At 40.4% G+C, this 20998-nt stretch overlaps 1 protein-coding gene across 2 annotated transcripts in view; it reads left to right on the forward strand.

Moving 5' to 3' along the window:
• The window catches only part of LGR4 (leucine rich repeat containing G protein-coupled receptor 4), a gene marked incomplete at both ends in the record, with an annotated part of 95275 nt that overhangs the window by 64577 nt on the left and 9700 nt on the right, over nucleotides 1–20998 (forward strand). For both annotated transcript variants that reach the window (XM_079708014.1, XM_079708015.1), the window contains 9 exons: nucleotides 4798–4869; nucleotides 6103–6174; nucleotides 14108–14323; nucleotides 15168–15239; nucleotides 17124–17192; nucleotides 18110–18181; nucleotides 18364–18435; nucleotides 18762–18830; nucleotides 20806–20877. In XM_079708014.1, coding sequence (XP_079564140.1) covers nucleotides 4798–4869; nucleotides 6103–6174; nucleotides 14108–14323; nucleotides 15168–15239; nucleotides 17124–17192; nucleotides 18110–18181; nucleotides 18364–18435; nucleotides 18762–18830; nucleotides 20806–20877 — 786 coding nt within the window. The remainder of the gene's footprint in view (nucleotides 1–4797; nucleotides 4870–6102; nucleotides 6175–14107; nucleotides 14324–15167; nucleotides 15240–17123; nucleotides 17193–18109; nucleotides 18182–18363; nucleotides 18436–18761; nucleotides 18831–20805; nucleotides 20878–20998) is intronic.

The following is a 20998-nucleotide window of genomic DNA, read 5'->3' on the forward strand; positions in this document are numbered from 1 at the left end:
GGATTCAAAATGAATATGACCTAGTCACTGCCCATAAGGCACCTATAATACAGTTGAAGGAGTTGCAACAAGTTCATAGTAACCAGAGGCAAAATAAGATGCACCCGACAAGAGAGCTGCGTCTAAGGTAACCTGTGGAATCCAAGAAAGGCTATGTCATAATAGTTCCACACTGTTGGTAGCATCCAGCTTGCAATGATGATGAATAAGGTTTCAGCTGGCAGAGACTGGAGTGGAGGTATTTCAGACGAAGGCAGTGCCATGAGTGAGCAAAGAGTCCGAGCTGGGAAAGCAGGGTGTCCTAAAACGTAGGACACAAGGAACATCCGGGAATAAGGTGAAAAGGGAAGAGAGGATCATCCTGAAGGTCTAGCTAATTCAGTGGGGAAAAAAAGCCTTTGGGAAAATGCTCAGAGTTGTGCTTTTTAAGATTTAGATCTCACAGTATTATAATGAAGTGGTTTGAGGCAGGAGTATTGTGGAGGTTCATGGCAATAATCCAGGAAGAAGAAAATGAGGGTCTAGACTCAGGTGGCAGGAGGAAGAGTAAAAGAGTGGTTGGATGGAGACTTTGCATGAGGCTCCCTGTGGGCTTTGGAGACTGAAGAGCTACGGGACGCAGAAGAGTAGGCAGTGCTGCCTGGGACCGCCCACCTTTCGCAGGCAGAAAATGGTACCACTTTTCACTCTTCTGTTCTCACCCTAATGAGTTTTTTCTTTAGGGCTTCACAGTCATTGGAAGAATAGTAAAAGATATAAATATCATTATTTACCACGTTAAAAGAGTTTTCTGGAGCCAGCCAGTAGGTCCTCATGAAGTGAGACGCTGAGAAAACTGTTGGGTGTAGCATAGACAAATGCAGGCCTAGCCGGGGGAGGAGCTGCCCTTTGCTAGTAGAGGGCCATGGGGGACAAGTTCTTCCTCGGGATCAGCCATCTCTTTTTCTTTGGGCGTTGCTAAAAAAGCACAGTGGAGACTGTTCTGTACCCTAAATAGAGTCAGGGTGAGTTTAGGGCATGCCACCTGCCACCCTTAGCCACCCAGGGATCCCATCTTTCCCCGTTTCCCTCTGGTCATCTTTGGCTGTGGGGAAATTCCTCCATAATTGCAGTTCTGAGCTCCTAATGCCATAGTCCCTGCTGTGAGCACTGGTCTGCTGGGTGAGAGCTGTTGCTTCTCAAACCAGGCTATTAACTTGCCCAGGCCCCCTTTGTTTCACCTTCTGGGAATTATTTCCCAGCCTCTTGGTGACACAGCAGAGGCATCGAGTTGCCGAAGGACGCGGATAAGCACTGGAGCCAGTCAGGCGAGAACTGGAATGCTGGCTCCCCCGCTTACCTGCTGTGTGACTTCTGCCAAGTCACCTAACCTCTCAGGGACTCTGTCAGGAGATGATTAAAAGGAAAGAATGTAAACCACCTAGCTCAGCGCCTGCAACTGCTCTGGGCACGTGACATGGTAGGTTTTTTCTCCCAGAGATTTTGGGACTTTGTCCCTAACCCTGTTCTTTATTCACTTCGCTTTCTCCTGGATCTGAGTTTTTGGGCATGAAGCACCCCCAGGGTCTACTATGAGAAGTACTGGGTCATAAAATCAGCAAAATGTAAAGAGGCTTGGGAGGGTGCAATTGCTGAAGCTGCAGAGGCTTTACCGGGCTGCCGTGTTTATTATTCATTAACCCAGGAGCTAGGTAAACATGGGTAGATACATTCCTGAAGGCTCCACCTGATCTGTTTACTCTCCTAAGGAACGAAGTAATCAGAGTGGTGTGAGTCCCCCCTGGCTCAGCATTATCACCGCACCGCCCCCCTCCCACCTGACTGAATCCTAGCAGTGCTGGCTTCTCCAGAGAGCAGGCGTGGATTTCAGGATAAGTCACGTGCACAGCTCATTTGGTCATTTCTCTGAACTGTAAGTAGTGTAGAAAGAAAGGATGCTTTTGGAAGTTAGGCTCCTTTAGTTTTCCCAGGCTTATAAAGAGGCAGATCATTGGGAAAAGGAAGTAAATGTTTTGGCTAATGTGGCTCAACCCTGTTTTCTGTTGACAAGTAAAGGTAATCAGGTGTTCTGTGCTTTGCCACTTCCTTTGTCACCTTGTAAAATCCTCTTTTCATGAGCCCTAGTAGGATAGACTGAACTCCTCAAGGAAAGCCCAGAGATAGGGGGACATTCAAAAGTAAGAGAGGAAGGCACAAGAATCCTGTGACAGCCTTGGTCTGTTTACAGTGTTCATTTTTTGGTGGACTTGAGCTTCTTAAGGCTGGTCTTTCAGATCACAGAGTCACGTGACTACTTGCTGCCCTGGGGGGAAGGAGGCTATTGTTCCTTCTAGTCCTTATGGTCCAATTTGATCTTATAAAATGTGACCTTTTAAACACTGCATTACAGCTATGAGCATTATCAGTTGAATGTAATTAGTGAGTCTGGGGTGTAGAAAGCCCCTCGAGAGGGCTTGTACTAAGCCTGCACTAAGGTAGACTCTAGGATGCTATCTGTTTTCAAGGAGGAAATGCTGAGAATACAGTTTCTGACTAATGGGTTGACACACTGGTAGGTGGTGACAGAATCGTGAGAGGCATACTCTGTTCTTGGAAGCTTTTGTACTTGGCCTATAAAACTAATGTGCTAGAAACAGCCAGTAGAAGGTAGCCTGTTTAGTTATGCCTTCCAAGAATTCACACATAAGGCATGTTGGTAAGAACTGACATTTTCTAGGGAAGTCACACTGGAGTCGGGGATTTAAGGGGTGAAGATGAGGTTGTGAGGTGAAGCATTTAAAGGCATAGTGGTCAAGCTGGCTAGTCTAGAGCCCAGAGGATTTGCTGAGGAGGAATAGTTTTAAATAGAAATGTTGAAAAGTCTTAACACCATCTTCTGCGGTCCCTCATTTTACATATGGTGGACTCCATGAGGTCAAAGGCCATGAGGCTGATGGTGCAGAGTAAGCTGTTGTGAGCCTGGGTTGAGGGATGCCCTTGAAGGGCATGCAGTTTAGAGCTTAGGTGCTAGGGTGCCTTGTGAGAAACAAAGTCGTGCACAGTGAGAGGGCTTTCTAGGGAGAATTTAGTTTAGGGGCATGAACCCTGGGTTAAACCTGTAGTGTTGCCTGAGAATCCAGCATGGTTGTCCTTGCAGTTGACGAAATAATTCTACACACTCACTCTTGGTTTCTGAGTCCTCTTTCACTTTCCCATTCCCTGCCACACACACACACATCTTCAGTACACACTTCTGTGTTAATGCTTAATTAGTAAGGATCAAGTATTATCCTTTCCAGGGCTATTTGCATTTTAACTGGGACAAAAACTTCGAGAGAAAATAATGCATCTAAAAAATAGAGTTTCAGATCTCTGTGACTTCAAGTTTTAGGAAGGGTAAAGGAGCCCTCCTTATGTCCCTAAAATCAGGGTGTCTAAGAAGAACAGATTGAAGTGGGGGGACTTGAAGTCTAAGGAGAGGATGTCCTCTGCCTGGAGCTAAATAGGTGCTCATATTTGTTAGTCAGTGAATGAAACTTTTTAGTGAATGAATGAATTGCTGAATAAGGCTCAGGAGGGCAGGGTGCTTACAGAAAGAAGAGAAAGGACAATGGAAATTAGACCCATTCGAGGAGGAATTAATATGACTTGATGACCATGATCCTAAGACATGATGGGGAGAAAGCATTTTAAAAAAAATCATGCATACAGAATCTCATTGCTTGGGAGAGTTCCCCTGATGGAACCAGGAAGCTGGAACAGTCCTATGTTTAATCATCGGGGCACGCAACTATCATTTTTAAGTCAATACAGTTGACCCTTGGATAACATGGGGGTTAATCCACTGATAATTTATCATCACCCCCACTCCCACCCCTCATCCAAGGTTCTTCCACATCCACGGATTCCGCCAACCTTGGACTGTGTGGTACAGTTGTATTTACTATTGGAAAAGATCTGCGTGGGTGTGAACCCATGCCGCTCAAGCCCGCTGTTATTCGAGGGTGAACTGTACTTGAAAACCTGCCTCCAGTTCACCTGTATACAAGTCACTCATACGAGTTGCTGTCCTGCTTCCTGCTTCTTCTCCCTAAAGTTCTCTGTCCAACTTTTCCTCCCATGTCTGAGTGTTTGGGAAAATGGGAGAAGTGGGGCTCAGGATGAATTGCGTGCTCCTTTCTTACAAAAGGACCCAAGGACTTCTTATCCTTTTCTTACTCGACTCTTACTCGCACTTAAATTTGTCACTTTGAAATTTCTTTAGGAAAACATTTATCTTTTAAAAAAAACATGCCTGTGTTTGGAAAGTTATGCTTACAGTGACTTTCACTTTTTGCCTCTCTTTTGCACGGAATATGCTGCCCTTGGTTATGGAGAGATAACAGGCTCTCCTTGTCTCCTGGAGGCATTCATTCCTCCTTGACAGCCTGGTGTGCTCTGATCTGTATAAAACTCCTGCCTGCTGCCCAGTGCTCTGTATTTATGAGGCACTTGGAAAACACCGCAAGCGGCAGAGAGTGACCATGAATAGCAAACTTAATTTGGTCCAATATGTTTTGGCTTGCTTGACCTCACCAGAATAAAAATGTGCCTGTTTAAATTATTGTATTGAAGTTAAAAAAAAATTCTAGAGGCATTTATCTCATTGGAAGAAACTTTGGATTGCTTTAGCAGAGGTTTAAGTCCATGTTTAATATGTCGGATAGACTAGAGAGATGTTTAATGTAGAGCTTCAATAGCAGATTGGGTCATTGTGAGTTATGAATTTTAAGAGTCTGAATTACTATTTTTCTCTTGCTACTTTTTTTTTTCTCCTAGACGACTGGCTGGCAACGACCTTTCTTTTATCCACCCAAAGGCCTTGTCGGGGTTGAAAGAACTCAAAGTTCTGTAAGTAATGCAATTTTAGAGTTTCACAGCTGGCTGTGTATTTTCTTTCTGCGTAGTCAACATGCTCAGAGCTAGGTTAAGCACAGTTTCTTTTAGTTCAGGATTAAAAGATTTAAGGAGTGGCCAATGGGTAGTGTGGGAGGCTAGAGGCTGATTTAGGCAAGCTTGGGTCTAGATAACAAAAAGTTAACGTCTAAATAACAGGCCCTCTGACCTCTGATGCATTACAGTTGAATGTTAGGCTTTTTGTGTGACTAATGCATTGAATCAAAATCATATTTAAGCTTCACTGGTAAGGTTTTGTTTCTACTTCTTTTATAGCTATAAGAACTTTGCATGAGCTGACCCTAAAGGGAAAAAGGCTTACAAGAGCTCCAGATGTAAAATCATTTTAGAGCTAAAGGGAATTGAGATGCCTATGATTTACATAGCCTGCGAGAGATCAAGAAATAAATTCCTGGCAGTGGTCAGGAACTGGCAGATTGGGGAGCCGGTGAACTGACTGCCGGCCCCACCTTACCACTGCCTCGCTGGGTGACCATCTGTAAGTCACTAGACCTCTCTGGTTCAGTGAGTTAGACGGGCCCTTTTCCATTCCATTCTGTGGTGATGATTCTTGTCAGGCAGTCATTTTATTAATATGACCAGGAAGGACATTAGGCAAAACTAGTAAAGGCTTCATGTTCATTACTGATCTGTACCTCCATTCTCCAGGTCGGAGAGTATTAGATAATTAAAGCTTTATTTCTGCCCTGGCCCTGCATTCACTGGGGACATGGCCACTGCCCCCTAAGAGCTCAGGGTCTGCTGTACTCTTGATAAAATTGTCTTTCTCTAATGTGCATGTTTCTGGGCTGTGCTTTATTTGAATTTGAAAAGGCATTAGGGATTCTAGTGGGTTTGCTTGCTATACCTCCCAGTTAACACTAATGGTACCTTGGGTGATGAATATTAATTAGGGTGCCTTAATTCCTGAGAATGAAACAATCCTGGATGACCCAGCAGGTCTGTGTTAGGAGGTGGCTTGGGGCAGTGGCCTAGGTTTCATTTCTGGCTTTACGACAAATGCCTCTTGCTCTTTGGCAACTCTCTTATCTTGGGTGCTTTCCACCTCGACTCCTCATCCTTTTTTTGCTATTGGAAAGATTTTTTTGGAAAGAAATGGTTCTAAATTCTTCTAAGAAAAAATGGTCATAATTGCTTCTTATTCACTAACCAAAAATTTCCTTCCAGAACTCTCCAGAACAACCAGTTGAAAACAGTACCCAGTGAAGCCATTCGAGGACTGAGTGCTTTGCAGTCTTTGTAAGTAACTTTTTGGTTTTCTGCATTCTTGAATCATTAGGAGACCACTCTGGCTACTAAATAGGTAAAGAACTGGAATCCTAGGGAAAGAAGAGATGTATCCTCTCATCTGGGATAAAAATGGGTATGGCTGGTTGCTGTTACTGAAATGTCCATTGAAATATCCTGTCTCCAAGGCTGGGAGAAAGCTACAAGCTTGCATGTAGCAGGTGATTACACCCTCTTTGGAATCAGAGTTATGTGTGTACAGAAGTTCTAGAGTCTTGTGCCATGATGCTCAAGAAACAGCCACAGAGAAGTTTCTGTTTCAGGTGGTAATGATCATCAGAGCAAATTAATTATGCATCCTCATCTGTGGATGTTGAACACTCATCAGGGGTGGTGACTTAATCGCCTGTGCTGTCTTTTTCTCAGGTTTTTTTTTTTTGAGGAAAGTTTGGTTTGATGTGGAATGTTCAAAATTTCAGCTCTTGAACAGCAAGGTCCTACTGTATAGCACAGGGAACTATGTTCAGTATCCTATAATAAACTATAATGGAAAAGAAAATGATATATATATATATATACACACACACACATATTTATATTATATATATATAATATATATATGTAAAACTGAATCACTTTGTTGTACACCAAAAACTAACACAACATTGTAAATCAAGCATACTTAAATTACAAAAAAGATTTCAGCTCTTGGTTTTTACCATGTTTAGCCACTATTTTCAAAAGCTTTTTCGCATAGCACTTCACTTTATTCTTGTTTGAATTCTTTCCCATATTAATGTATGTATGTGTTAATATGTATATGAACCTGGAGAATGGGGGTCATTGCCTCCATGGTTTAGCTCTGCACACCCCGCTTCCCCCTAGAGTGGGGGGATCAGGTAAGCAGCAGTAGTATCACAGGAACCATGCAAACCCACAGAAGATTCTAAAGAAACAACCATTTTTATGTTAAATAAACAGATATTTGTTCATGACTAGACTGCATGTTGTGGACTAGTGTTGTCAGGTCTCCCCATCCCTGGGTTAGAAGATCCAGCTTCTCTGTCTTCAGGGGCTCGGTTTTAGAAAAGGTTGAGAAGCACTGAACTGAAGCATGTGGTTATTGTAATCTTTCGCCAAGATTAAGAGAAGCCCTTTGCATATATATCTGTCAGAATGTTTACATTGCTCTCAAAAGAAGTTCAGATAAATTCAGATTAATTAGAATTCTGAAACAGGCCTGTGTGGTTTTGCATCCCCACTCTGCCACTTGTTAGCTGTTAGCTGGTTTGGGGCACATTATTTAAAATTCTCTGTGCAGTAGTTTGCTTATTACCTACCATGTACTTTAATTCATGAAAAGCACTTTTAACAGTATCTAACATGTAGTAAGTGCTCAATAAACACTTGTAGAATCTATTAATATTAATAATGATGACTATTTTATCTGTTCTTTCTTTTGATTACTAGATTACCCAATTTGCCTAACTAGGTGAAGGAATTGTCTGAAAGTAATGAAAAAGTATTCTTTAAAACAAGCAATTTCGTTAGTTTCTTATTCTACTACAGTGATGAACACAAATGTGCATTGCCTCAGTTCATGTCCTAACACTAAATACAGTGGGACTAGGGCCTAGTTTCTCAGTGTGGCACTTGGCCCGCCCTCAACAAAATCACTAGGGGGATATTGTTAGAATGCAGATTCTTAGGCCATATCCTAGGAGTCGTGATACTGTCTCTTTAAAGGTAGGGTCCAAGAAGCTGGAGTTTAAAAAATTTCCCCAGATCATCCTCATGGATACAGAAGTTCTGAGAATCACTGAATGAAAAACTGTAATAGTTATCACACTTAGGTGTTTATAATTTTAATTATAAAATTAGGGTATAACCACATCACATATTTGTGTACTAATCTGTCCCATAAATTTTTTTCTATTGCCCTTTGAAATAACTGTAAAGATAAGCATGTGTAGAGATGCACATGAGCTAGAGAAGACATAGGTGAAAGTGACTGACCGGTTTGTCCCTTCCACTCGCTGACATAAAACCATTTATAACTGCACCAAAAGCACATCACTGGAAATTGTAAATTATGGATTACCTTTGATTTTAGATTAGATAGTCTGGTAGTTAATGGGCAGTAATATGAAAATGAAAATATGTACTAATAAAGCATAGCATATGCTGTAAAGGTTAAACTTTAAAATGTATCTACTATCATAAAAAGGAATATCTAGGGTATTGGCCATTTAAGTTCTGGTTTCTTTTTTTTTGTGGTACGCGGGCCTCTCACTGTTGTGGCCTCTCCCGCTGCGGAGCACAGGCTCTGGACACGCAGGCTCAGTGGCCATGGCTCACGGGCCCAGCCTCTCCGCGGCATGTGGGATCTTCCCGGACTGGGGCATGAACCCGTGTCCCCTGCATCTGCAGGCGGACTCTCAACCACTGCGCCACCAGGGAAGCCCTAAGTTCTGGTTTCAATATAAGTTTAATTTAAGGTAGATATTTGTTAAGTAGCTCATTTCACCAACTGCCGAGTTATGGAACATAAGGATTTATTATTTGCCATCACTAATTGAATAGGATTCCAAATAGACTATTTCAGGGAATAGATTGGAGTGAGTTCCTTAAAGAAAGGTGATTTTGCTGCCTCTGCACCATTTCTAACCTTGGACGATGTACACAGAAGGAGCCATCTTACCTCCCTTGGATCTGAATTCATTAGACATTTTAAATAGTTCTCTTTATCTTTTGCTTCTTCAGAATTTGTTTTCCTTCAAAACCTTCATACAGAATTGTTCTTATTTCCCAAGACTTAATGATCAAACTATTCAATCATTTTGTCTAGTTGGAAGGCTGAAAAACAGAAGGCTAAAATCTTTGAACATTAGAAAAATTACCAAGAAAACATACAAATAGATTTTTTTTCTAATTTGTGGTCCATAAGTACTCTAAAGTGCACATGGTATTTTTGATCATTTAGATGGGAAAAAAATTTGAGAAAGAATAGGTACATATATATGTATAACTGGATCACTTTGCTGTACACCTGAAACTAACACAACAGTGTTAATCAACTGTACTCCCATATAAAATAAAAAGTTAAAAAAATAAAGTATTTTCACAAAAATCATAGGTATCTTCCTCTAAAATAATGTTTTAAACAAGCATACTGTGCTCATCACTCACTGAGTGCAGTGCATTGTTTAAATTATGTCCCAAATTGGGATGGGAGGGAGGTAGGGGTAAAGAGAGGAGTCAAACTACTTTTTTAATAAAGGCATTGGGGTTTTTTTATATGTATCAGAAATATAAGGAGCTATGTGCCAGGCCTGTTTTATTTAAGACGGAAATGTTCATGGGTTTGTTAGCATAGTGGGTGCAGTGGTCAAGTTAGATACAATTGAAATTCTGTCCTGGTGTAAAACATTGTTATCAACACTTGAGTCAGTTTGCAAATCTGATCTTCAGACCTGAATTACATGAAAGATTTCCTTGTGGTTTTGAAATAGTGCTCAGAAGGAGCAAAGTTCATTAGGGCTTGAAATTGACCAGAAGTGGTTTGATTTTGCAAATGGGTGACGATGGCTATAAAATCTGAAAGTGAATTGTAGATATTAATAAAAAGCTAACCTAACAACGAAACCATGAAAACGGCTAAAGTGTTGCCTGAGCAGGATATTAAAATGACAGGTCAGAATTTGCTCCACTAGAATTTTTTTCTTTATAGTTGTTCACACTTATATTGACTATTAAAGGATTTCAAAGACTAAATTTCCTAGGTTTTCTACCGCAACAGAATCTAAGTATTTTGAACTTGAAACTGGTAAGAGAATATAATACTATAATGTCTATATTATTGGTAAGTGAGGAGTAGAGAGAAAAAGGGAGAGCTTTTGATTACATAGAACAAGTGTTTATGATAACATAGACATTCATCAGTAAATAGCTGCATTTAAAATTGTTATTGTAATTCCACTTACGGCAAGAGAAAAAAGTATGTGAGTCTCAGTAAGATATAAAACAGGCTTTTGAGAATAGGGAAAGGAAGCACATTTTAAAGACGGAAATAGTAAGGGAATTTATTTAATACATTGTTAACTGTTTAACAACTCAAGTGCACTTATTGCCAAACGAAGTTGAAATGGTAAAATAACTTAAACCACATAATCTCTTCACTTTGTGAGATATCTAATGCCATTTACTGCCCCTATTGAAAGAATCAGTTACCGTATTTTGTTTTTTGGTCTGTTAGTTAGGATGAATTTTAATAGTGTAGGTCATTGGTACAAAGCCACGCTTTCTAAGACCATTTCTCTGTGAAACATTGATCTCAGTGTAAATGAAAACTCATTACATTTATGGGTGTGCCACCAACACCCACATGTGGATTGAGGTGTAAGGATTAACCATTTGAGTCACCACAAATCCTTTTTCTCATTAACTTTTTATTTAAGGGTTCCATTTTCCCAGATTTCTTCCTTTTGATCTCTTATGTATGGCTGACTTTACAATTTGGGGAAATTTTTAACAGAGGAAATTGTGTCTGTGCATTTTTTGTTGTATTATTATTTTGCATAGAAGGTAGTTTCATTACTATCTTAGCTCAGAACTCACCTGGTTATCTTGCTAAGTTAAGACCACCCCTTTTCTTTGGTGGGGTGTAGCACAGAATTCTGCAGGAGCCTAAATGGTGTATATAATACTGGACTTATGTTAAAAAGGCCTAGAAGGGACTTCCCTGGTGGCACAGTGGTTAAAAGTCCTCCTGACAATGCAGGGGACACGGGTTCGATCCCTGGTCCGGGAGGATCCCACATGCCGCAGAGCAACTGAGCCCGTGTGCCACAACTACTGAGCCTGTGCTCTAGAGCCCATGAGCCACAACTACTGAGCCCACGTGCCACAACTACTGAAGGCCGCACACCTAGAGCCCGGGCTCTGCAGCAAGAGAAACCACTGCAATGAGAAGCCTGTGCACCACAACGCAGAGTAGACCCCGCTCGCTGCAACTAGACAAAGCCTGTGTGCAGCAACAAAGACCCAACACAACCAAGATAGATAGATAGATAAATAAATAAATAAATAAAAGTCTAGACAACTTTTCTTATTATAGTTTTTTGCCACATCTTTTTTTCTTCCTGTTTTATTGAAATGATTGACATATAGTATTGTATAAGTTTAAGGTGTACAGCATAATTATTTGACTTATGTACATCATGAAATAATTACCACAATAAATTTAGCGAAAATACATCATCTCATACAGATACTTAAAGAAATAGAAAAAAAATTTTTTTTCCTTTTGATGAGAGCTCAGGATTTATTCTCTTAACAACATTTATATATAACATTCAGCAGTGTTAATTATGTCTATCATGTTGTGCATTACACCCCTAGTACTTATTTACCTTATACTGGATGTACATCTTAATGAAACACATATAGAGAGGACTTAATGTCAGTGGAGTGTTGTGTGTGTGTATGTGTGGGGAGCACTGCTCATTATCCTCATTCTTATAACATGAGCAATTTAAACTTTTAAACTGTTGTGACACAGAGAAACTGGGGAGGGATTTCAATTTGTGCTTAAAATACAATCTAAATCCTCACCTGATCTAATGGGGCTCTGTGTCATCTGGTCCCCATTTGCATCCACATCTGTGTCTCCCTGGACCCTCCACTCTTTTCCTCCTGTGTTCTAGTGACTCGGACCTTCTGGGAGTTGCTGGGACCACACCCAGTTGGTTTCTGCTACAGAGTCTCTGCCCTCACTGTTTCCATTGCCTCAAACACTCTTTGCCCAGCTTCCTTTGCCACCTGCTCTGGATCTCAGTTTTTGTTTCTTTGTTTTTTGCGTCACGCGGGCCTCTCACTGCTGTGGCCTCTCGCACCGCGGAGCACAGCCTCCGGACGCGCAGGCCCAGCGGCCATGGCTCACGGGCCCAGCCACTCCGCGGCACGTGGGATCTTCCCCAACCGGGGCACGAACCCACGTCCCCTGCATCGGCAGGAGGACTCCCAACCACTGCGCCACCAGGGAAGCCCTGGATCTCAGTTTAGTGGCACCTTCTTAGAGATGCTTTTCCTGACCAATACATTGTAAGAAGCTACCCTCCCCCTCAGCCCCTGCTAATCCTGATCTCAGTACCCTGTTTATTTACTTCATAGCACTTTTTAAGCACTCTGCAGTCATGTTTCAGTCTGTTAGTTATATTGTGGGTCAGTCTCCTCATTACTGGCGTGTTCACCATTTTTACCTTTTGTGTCTAACAAGATTCTCAGTTTACATGTGTTGAATGAATTGCAGATAGATTAGCTATGTGTAGAATTTAATTGCATGATTTAGTTACATTATATGGTTAATTGTATGATTATATTTCAGCTCCACATTATTTATAGAAAATGTCCAGATGTGTGAATGTGAAATAAATGTCCTTAACTGCCTCCGCTCAACAAAAGTCTCTCTCTCCCTAAGTAGAAGTTCCTTGAGGCTGTGAAGTGTGTGCATGTGTATGTGTGTATGTGTGTGTGTGCTTGAACACACTGCCATCTACTCATTAAAGAAAATCTGCTAAGCAGCTCTGTAGCCAGTCCTTTTCCAGTATGTTGTATAAAGGATGCCTGTCTCTTCTCAGGGGTAGGTAGGTTCTAGAAAGTACAAGGAATAAACAAACCTAAAACTGTTTGTTTCTAAGTGGATTCTTAAGGCAGCTGCTCAGTTTCTGAAGCTCTCCACTTTTTAGTGCTCTTCAAGTTATCCTGACTATCAAACAGAAGGCTTCCATCAGATCCTTACCGGGACCAAGGGTCTTTGACCTCGGCCAATCTGCCTCTGGAAAGGAGACTGCATTTGGGGCTGGGGCAGTTAGTTGGGAGCGGGGGCTCAGCACTTGCATAGAGGGGAAAGGGACACTTATGGCAGGATCCGAAGCTGGAGCAGCACAGGGAAACAGGAGGCACGGAAACCACTCTGAAGTCAGAATTTCCTGAACTTGGAGGCTGCCAAAGTTGATTTCTTTAAAAAATGGGCTGCCGGGTTTCCCTGGTGGCGCAGTGGTTGAGAGTCCGCCTGCTGATGCAGGGGACACGGGTTCGTGCCCCGGTCCGGGAAGATCCCACATGCCGCGGAGAGGCTGGGCCCGTGAGCCATGGCCGCTGAGCCTGCGCGTCCGGAGCCTGTGCTCCGCAACGGCAGAGGCCACAGCAGTGAGAGGCCCGCGTACTGCAAAAAAAAAAAAAAAATGGGGGGGGGCTGCCATTTTGACCTTGCGCCTGTTTTCTAGTGTTCCCTAATTTTCACCAAGAGATCCAAGCCTGTGAGATATGGGTTTAAATAGTGAAGTTATATCAACAAGGTATTTGCGAAGAAAGTTGTGATTTGCCTGGTGCATACGGTTCCTCATCATATTAATACTAACTTGTCATTTTGGTGAAAAGCAGTTATTCCAACAATTACGCCTGGTTGTGTGTACCCCTTTGGTACCAAGTCAGAATAGCAATTAAATTTAATATCAAATATTAGTTATAAAACTGTAAGTAAAATAGATTATTTGGTCAGCTTAGTTTTTTCTTGTTGTTTTTCTGTATTTTTGATAAGTACATTCTGAAACATAAAATTCGAGCTTGAGCTTTCTTTCTTTCTTCAATATATCATTCTGCCATACAGTTGTGCTTAGCCAAGGATTCTTGAAGGATTCAGATTTGTGTGCATCCCTTTGTTATGAAGGAAGGGAGACAACTGAGTTCCATATGCTGGTCTTGGAAACATTGTTAGATTTTAGGAAAACTTCTAGTGAAATTAAAGAAATAAAGGATGCAGTGGCTTTGGTCATTTTTAGAACTCCATTTTTTTTTTTTTTTTTTGAACCCTGAGAGTTGTGTGACTTGCCTTGACTCATTCCACTAGAATCCATTATTGAAGGTGGTTGTTTTTTTCTGTCAGGCGTCTAGATGCCAACCATATCACCGCAGTGCCTGAGGACAGTTTTGAGGGGCTCACTCAGTTACGGCATCTGTGGCTGGATGACAACAGTTTGACAGAGGTGCCAGTGCATCCCCTCAGCAATCTGCCGACCCTGCAGGCGCTGACCTTGGCTCTCAACAAAATCTCCAGCATCCCGGATTTTGCATTTACTAACCTGTCCAGCCTGGTGGTTCTGTAAGTATCCACCCCTTTTAATACTATATATTTCTGTTAATTTGGGGGCAAAAGCAGAGTTCTTGTGACAAATTGTTATGAAAGTACCTCACTGAGTGTGTTCTTGGAGAGCTGGTGTTTGGGGGATCTGCCTTTTTTACAAAATTACATGTGCTGACTTTTAAAAATACAGAACAAGATAATTTTAAAAAAATTAACGTTCGATAATAACAGTTGAATCTCTCAAAAATAAATGGCCATTTGTAGTCAGGAGAAGAAAGTGGGTCATTCAGCAAACACTGGTACAGCTTTTACTTGTATCCCAGCAATGCATTCAGTGTTTAAAAGAGGCGGAATCCTTTTGGAGATGCCCGTAGAAAATGAGTTTCAGTGATATTTCATGTTTTTACTGTCTATTCAAAGAGTATGTGATTTTCTGTTGTTTCAAAAACTTGGACATGATAAAGTGGCATTTCTTGTAAAATCTGTTACCGATTCTCACTGATGTAAGCTGACATTTCCCCTGCCTCCCCATAGGAGAACTCATCAAAGTTTTGCTTCATGTAATTAAAAGCTCATCAAAACTTTTGTTTGGATATGGATAAATACTCAAGAATCTTCCATGTGTGCACCCCTTTTCCACTAGAGATATGTTCCTTTTCCACTGGCCTCCTATGTTCAGTGAATCCGAGTCTCTGCAGTGTTTATCAAGAGATATCTACCCAATGCTATTTGTTTTCCATTAGTCAAGTGTTGCAATGTTTAGCTGCACCATTCCTTTAAGCTCTACCAATTTAGACATGTAAAACATTATAATAATTGCTTCTGGGTGAGGCAAAAGTCATTTTGATGCTTTTTTCCATAGGCATCTTCATAACAATAAAATTAAAAGTCTGGGTCAACACTGTTTCGATGGACTTGATAACCTGGAGACCTTGTAAGTTTATTCGTATTTTGGATGATCACATTTGGGAAGTTGACAGTGCAATTTTGCATTTCATTGCAGAAAAAGGAAAGAAGTAATGGTCTTAAGTTCAGCTCATTATTAATTTGCTTTAATACATGACTAAAGTCTTGCCTTCAGATAACACCATCATGAAAACTAATCTAGGCTTCTGGTTAAAAATGGCGCACCAGATTGATATTTCTTACAAAGGGACATGGTAAAACCAGCTCAGTCTGCCAAGCTGTACACCTTTTCAAAAACTTTGGTTTTGTTAGTATGATAGGCAGTTTGGGAACTTTGAACCTTATAAAATTAATACTGGAAAAGCTGTTTTGTTTCTTTGTTTTCTCCCTCATCTCAGTTGCCTTGCTAATTATTAACAGTGGGTTTGAATACCATCTCTGCTTTTGTATGCTAAATGCGATGAAGGTTTCCATTTTGCTTAGGATACTTTTGTTGTTGTTTCTATTGTTAAAGTGTTAGAGAATTCTGGCTGTTTCAAAACTGTCCATTGTACCATGATATGAGCAAAAGACATAGTGCAGCTGTGTGTAATCAAGAGTAGGATCTTTATTTTTGTTGTTTTGGTTTGTACTAGTTGCCTTTATTCAGAGATTTATAATATTAGCCATCGTGGTATAGTAAATGATTCAGAGAATGTCCCAGTTAGATGGGTGAGTAACATCTGATTGGAATGCTTAGGGTTTGTAATATTTTGTTTAATTGAATTTTTGGGTTAACTGTCAGTCGATGAGAAGACTTAAAATCTTTTAGTACTCTGTTAATTCACTTTCCTGTTTAAACCACTAAAAGATAGTAAGCATCAGTGGATATCTGAAAGTTGAAGCTCTTGAAGAAGATACTGCCAAACCCAGTTCTTCTATTCTAAGTACGTAAATACCAGTGGAACAAAAGACTGGGCGGGTCTTCTGATCCTAAACCTTGTATTATTCCAATATATTATTCTAATTATATTAAAATTAAACCTTTTCTTCCCAGTTAAATTTTTATTTACCATGTTTTTCTATGTAGAAAAGGAAAACAACATTGGTCTCTAAGGTGCTGGCCTTTTGATTTTATTTACTCTCATTCTGAAATCAATTGCTGATCATATGCTAACATTCTCTTTAGGTTAAAAGAAATTAAAGTTTAAATACACTCAGAGGGACTTCCCTGACTGTCCAGTGTTTAAGACTCCATGCTTCCAGTGCAAGGGATGAGGGTTCGATACCTAGTTGGGGAACTAAGATCCCACATGCCTTGTGACATGGCCAAAAAATAATAAATAAAATAAAATACACTCAGAATTAAGACTTTTAAAAGTACAGATCACTATGACTTTTCTCTATCCTAATTAATGGAACTTTTCCAACAATTTGTAACCCACGTGAGGACCGTAGTTGCATGAAACCGTCCCGGTCCTTCTCCTTATACATACTTAGGTCATCCTGCTGATGTTAGGGCTGAGGTCAGCTGCCCTCATACCAGAATTTCAGGAAGCCACTCTAAACCTAAAATAGAAACCTCAGTTTCAGGCTATTGTCATTTACAGATGATAGTCAATAAATTCTATTTTATGGAGAACTGCCATTCAGGTGATTTGTTTATTTAATGTACCAGTAATATGTGATTCTGAGAGTTCTTTGCACTTTTAAAGTTGTTGACTTAAAACATCATAGAAGAATTAAGATTCTTTTTTCTATTCAGTAATCTAAGAAAAGGTGTAAATTTAATTAAATGCACTGGCAATTTGTTGTCAAAGAAAGATTACCATCCAGAGGATGTGATTTAAAAAAAAAAAAATTTGTACCAAAATACCTTATAAATTGTGACCATCCTTCAATGTTCTTATGTATTTTTCCAATTTTTTTCTAGGGACTTGAACTATAATAATTTGGGGAAATTTCCTCAGGCAATTAAAGGCCTTCCCAGCCTAAAAGAGCTGTGAGTATTGCTTTGCTCTATCTGTGCTTTAATATCCCTAGAACTCACCATTTAATGTTCCAACAATGAGATTTTAGAACATCTTTGTTCCATTACATGTATCATAATACACACACACACACACACACACACACACACACACACACACACGATCATACAGATTGGATTATATTGGCTAGCACAGACAATTTTGAGCATAGATTACTGTATAGGGCTGGATTCTGGTGAAGCAAGCCATAAGGTATGGTCTCTGCTTTGTAGGAGCTGTGGTCGTAGTCCCACTGGGGAGGCTGACCATGTAAGACAGACAGAGAGCAGTTTCTAGGTGGAAATAAGTGCTGAATGAATAGGATAAATAAATCATTCCAGAAAAAGACCTCATTGAGGCTTGGGGTCACTGGAAAAGACATCACCAAAGAGAAGGAATTTGACTGGGCTTGAAAGAATGGAAATATTTAGATAAATGAAAGAGATGAGGGAGCATTTTAGATGTTGGATTTGTCAAGGTCAGAGATAAGAATGCACGTGGCATAATAGAGATCATGTGTCATGAATTGATAGCTAATATTCTGAGATGCATTGCTTAAAAACTAAATGCAGGTGACAATGAGAGAGATTTTGGGGTTAGAATACCTGTGATTCTTGCAGTCTAAAGTTCTTTTAGGATGAAGCAAGCTAAACGTATATAAGGGACCTGGCAGTGGTAGTAGGTTAAGCAGTGGGTTTAAAAAGAATTAGGTATGGTCCTGAAAAAGATGAGACGGAATTAAAATTTCAGTTTCCCCACATTTTTGAAATTTTCATATAGTTGTTATCAGTTATATTTTACATCCTACTGAACAGTAGTAGATATTCAGGTTTTAACTTATTTCACAAGGGGATAAGCATCTCAAAATATTTTTCTTCTATCTTTGTAGGTTATTTCACAGTAATTCTATTTCTGTTATTCCTGATGGAGCATTTGATGGTAATCCACTCTTAAGAACTATGTAAGTAGTTTTGAAATTTTCTTTTAATATGTAATCATGTAAAGCAATGTCTGTACAATGCCAAACATCTGGATAAAGAATGAAAATTCAGGCTGTTAGATATATGAGCTTTGTGAACATAGATTTAGTGTTGGAGTGCTTGTGAACATATGAAAACTTTGCTTTTTTGGCTATTTTTACAGACATTTATATGATAATCCTCTATCTTTTGTGGGGAACTCAGCATTTCACAATTTATCTGATCTGCATTCCTTGTAAGTATTATAGAAATTTAAAAACAAACCTGAATATTTACACAATTGCTTTAATGGAAAGCTAGAATTCATCGTAGCTCCAGAAAACAGATTCTTTTATTTTCTTTTTCTTGGGTGGAAATCCAAAAGAAAACTTATGATGGTTCTTATTTATGTGAACACTTGGTCAAAATTATCACACTTTTAAGTCCAATCAAGAGATGAAACTAATCTTCTTTTTAGGTATAGTGGTACTGTAATTGTAAGCTGTTTAAAAAATAAAATGAAAATATTATCTATGAAAATTTTTTATTTTAAATTACTTTTTATCTCCCAATTTCTTAAAGAGTCATTCGTGGTGCAAGCATGGTACAGCGGTTCCCCAATCTGACTGGAACTGTCCATCTGGAGAGTCTGTAAGTGTGGCCCTTTGAAGAAGGGCTGTGTAAAGATAACACCACACTGGCCTGCTAGTAGATTGCCAGTGCTTTTTGGTGATGATGATGAGTTAATGTTGATTTCTACAATCTTGATTTGTGAATATCATGCATAGAGATGGATATATTGGGTTTGGAGTCAGTCACCTCAGGTAGAGTATATAGCCTAGTATGTGAGAGGTAAGTTCTGAAAAGGTCACTGAAACTATAAGGAAGTAAGTCAGTACCAAATTAGAAGCAGTGCTTTAGGAGTTCAGAAGTGGAGCAATCGATGTAGATGATCAGAAAAGGCTTTATGGAAGAGGTGAAATGTTTCAAAATTGGATACTGTCAGGTTTCCCAGACCTGGTCTTTTATTTAGAAAGGCAGGATTTAGTAAAACCGGGAATACTGAAAATATACTCAGGTGGCATACAGATGATTAAATATAGCTAAAATTGCATGTTTATAATCAAATGGGGAATGATATGGAGAAATCTGGAAAATTGTTGGGCTTGTAATTTTAAAATGACAGACCTTGAGTACTGAACATTTGGTTATGGTAAAGCTTCTCAGTGGGCGGCCTGTGAATGGGCTGCAGGTGCATCTAAGATCTTGATGACCTCAGCCCTCCAGAAGCCATGTGGGGCCTGACGTGGTTAGGGTCTCTGCCACAAGGAGCCTTACCACAGTGTGCTGCAGAAGTTACAACATTCATGTGTGCCAAGATGTAAGAAAAGTTGGGAAGCATTGAGCTAAGGAGTTTAAAGTCGACTCCTACAGTAGTTTGGAGGTGTTAAAAATGTTGGAGGAGGAGGCGTGAGGAGGGTAAGAAGAGAGACTAGAGGTAGAACGGTGAGGAGGCCATGGGAAATCTCCACTTGGCTAAATGAACACGTTTAACCATGATAGTTCTGTGTCTTCAATCCATCACTGGAGTTCCTCCATGTGGCCTGAGATTCCTCTACCCCTCTCTGCATCATTTCACCCTTGATTTGCATAGTAGCAGTAAAAATGGAGAGGGTCAGATGCTGAGACCTACAGAAGAAGAAAGAACAGGAACTGGTGACTGACTGCAGATGGGGTGGTAGAAAGGGAGGGGATTGCTGGGCTGCACCCCTCAGGTCTACAAGACCTGTACTTGTCCAGCTTCAAGACCGAAGAAAGAGCCCAGAGTCAGCAACAGAGACAGCAGTGGTTTAATGGATGGAGGAGCTTACACGTCTGAGGCAAGGTCCTGGAGCAACACACCGCTGGCACACGGCAGGCAGAACATGGCGGCAGTCTTTGCTCCCGGGAGGGGAAGGGGAGATTGCCAGTTATAGGAATTGACATCAGGTTGGCTCATTAGTTACCAGGGAAACCAGCAGAGGGGCACGCCCCTCACCACCCTTTGATAAGAACTATCACTAGCTGGGGTCAGGGGCAAGTATGCAGGAAGGTCAGTCATGTGAGTAGGGTGTAGGTAAAGCAGGCCCTGGTCAGGCAGGGGCTATACAGAGAGCAAGAGAACAGCCATCTTGAGTGGCCTGATCATACAGGGATTAAAAGAAAATTTCAGAACATTGAGTCAGGTTGATTGAAAGAAAAGATAGAAACATGGTTTGGGGGACAGGATGCTATCCTGGTTTCAAATGGTTTGGGTGTGAGGGAGTGACAGAACTTGCAGGTGACTGTGGTCAGGCTGTGACTACGGATTCATTTTTTTCTGTTGGTCCACGTGAGAACTCAAGCTTATCACCTGGACAGTATTAACTTCTCGTGTCACAAGCTCTTCTGCATTACTATGAAAATAATATGGGTATTGAGGGTTCATTCTTCTTCCCACGTGCCTTACTTTAGGGAGTAGTTAGGCAGTGGGATACATAGACTCTAGTCCATATGCAAGTATGTGAACATGTATTTTTCTATATGAGAATAGCATTTTGTTTACCATCTCAACTTGAATCATTTCTTAGACCATGTTTTTCCATAGGACCTTGACCGGTACAAAGATAAGCAGCATTTCCAGTAATTTGTGCCAAGAACAAAAGATGCTCAGGACTTTGTAAGTTGGATTCTTCTTCCCTTCTCCTGCCTTTCTTTGTTTTATGTACTTCACACATGTTGAGTTTTATTTTTAATGAACTTTTTATTAGTTGACATTAAGGTATAATTATTTCTTATTG

The sequence above is a fragment of the Hyperoodon ampullatus genome (genome assembly GCF_949752795.1).
Source record: "Hyperoodon ampullatus genome assembly, chromosome: 7".
NCBI classification, from domain to species: domain Eukaryota; kingdom Metazoa; phylum Chordata; class Mammalia; order Artiodactyla; family Ziphiidae; genus Hyperoodon; species Hyperoodon ampullatus.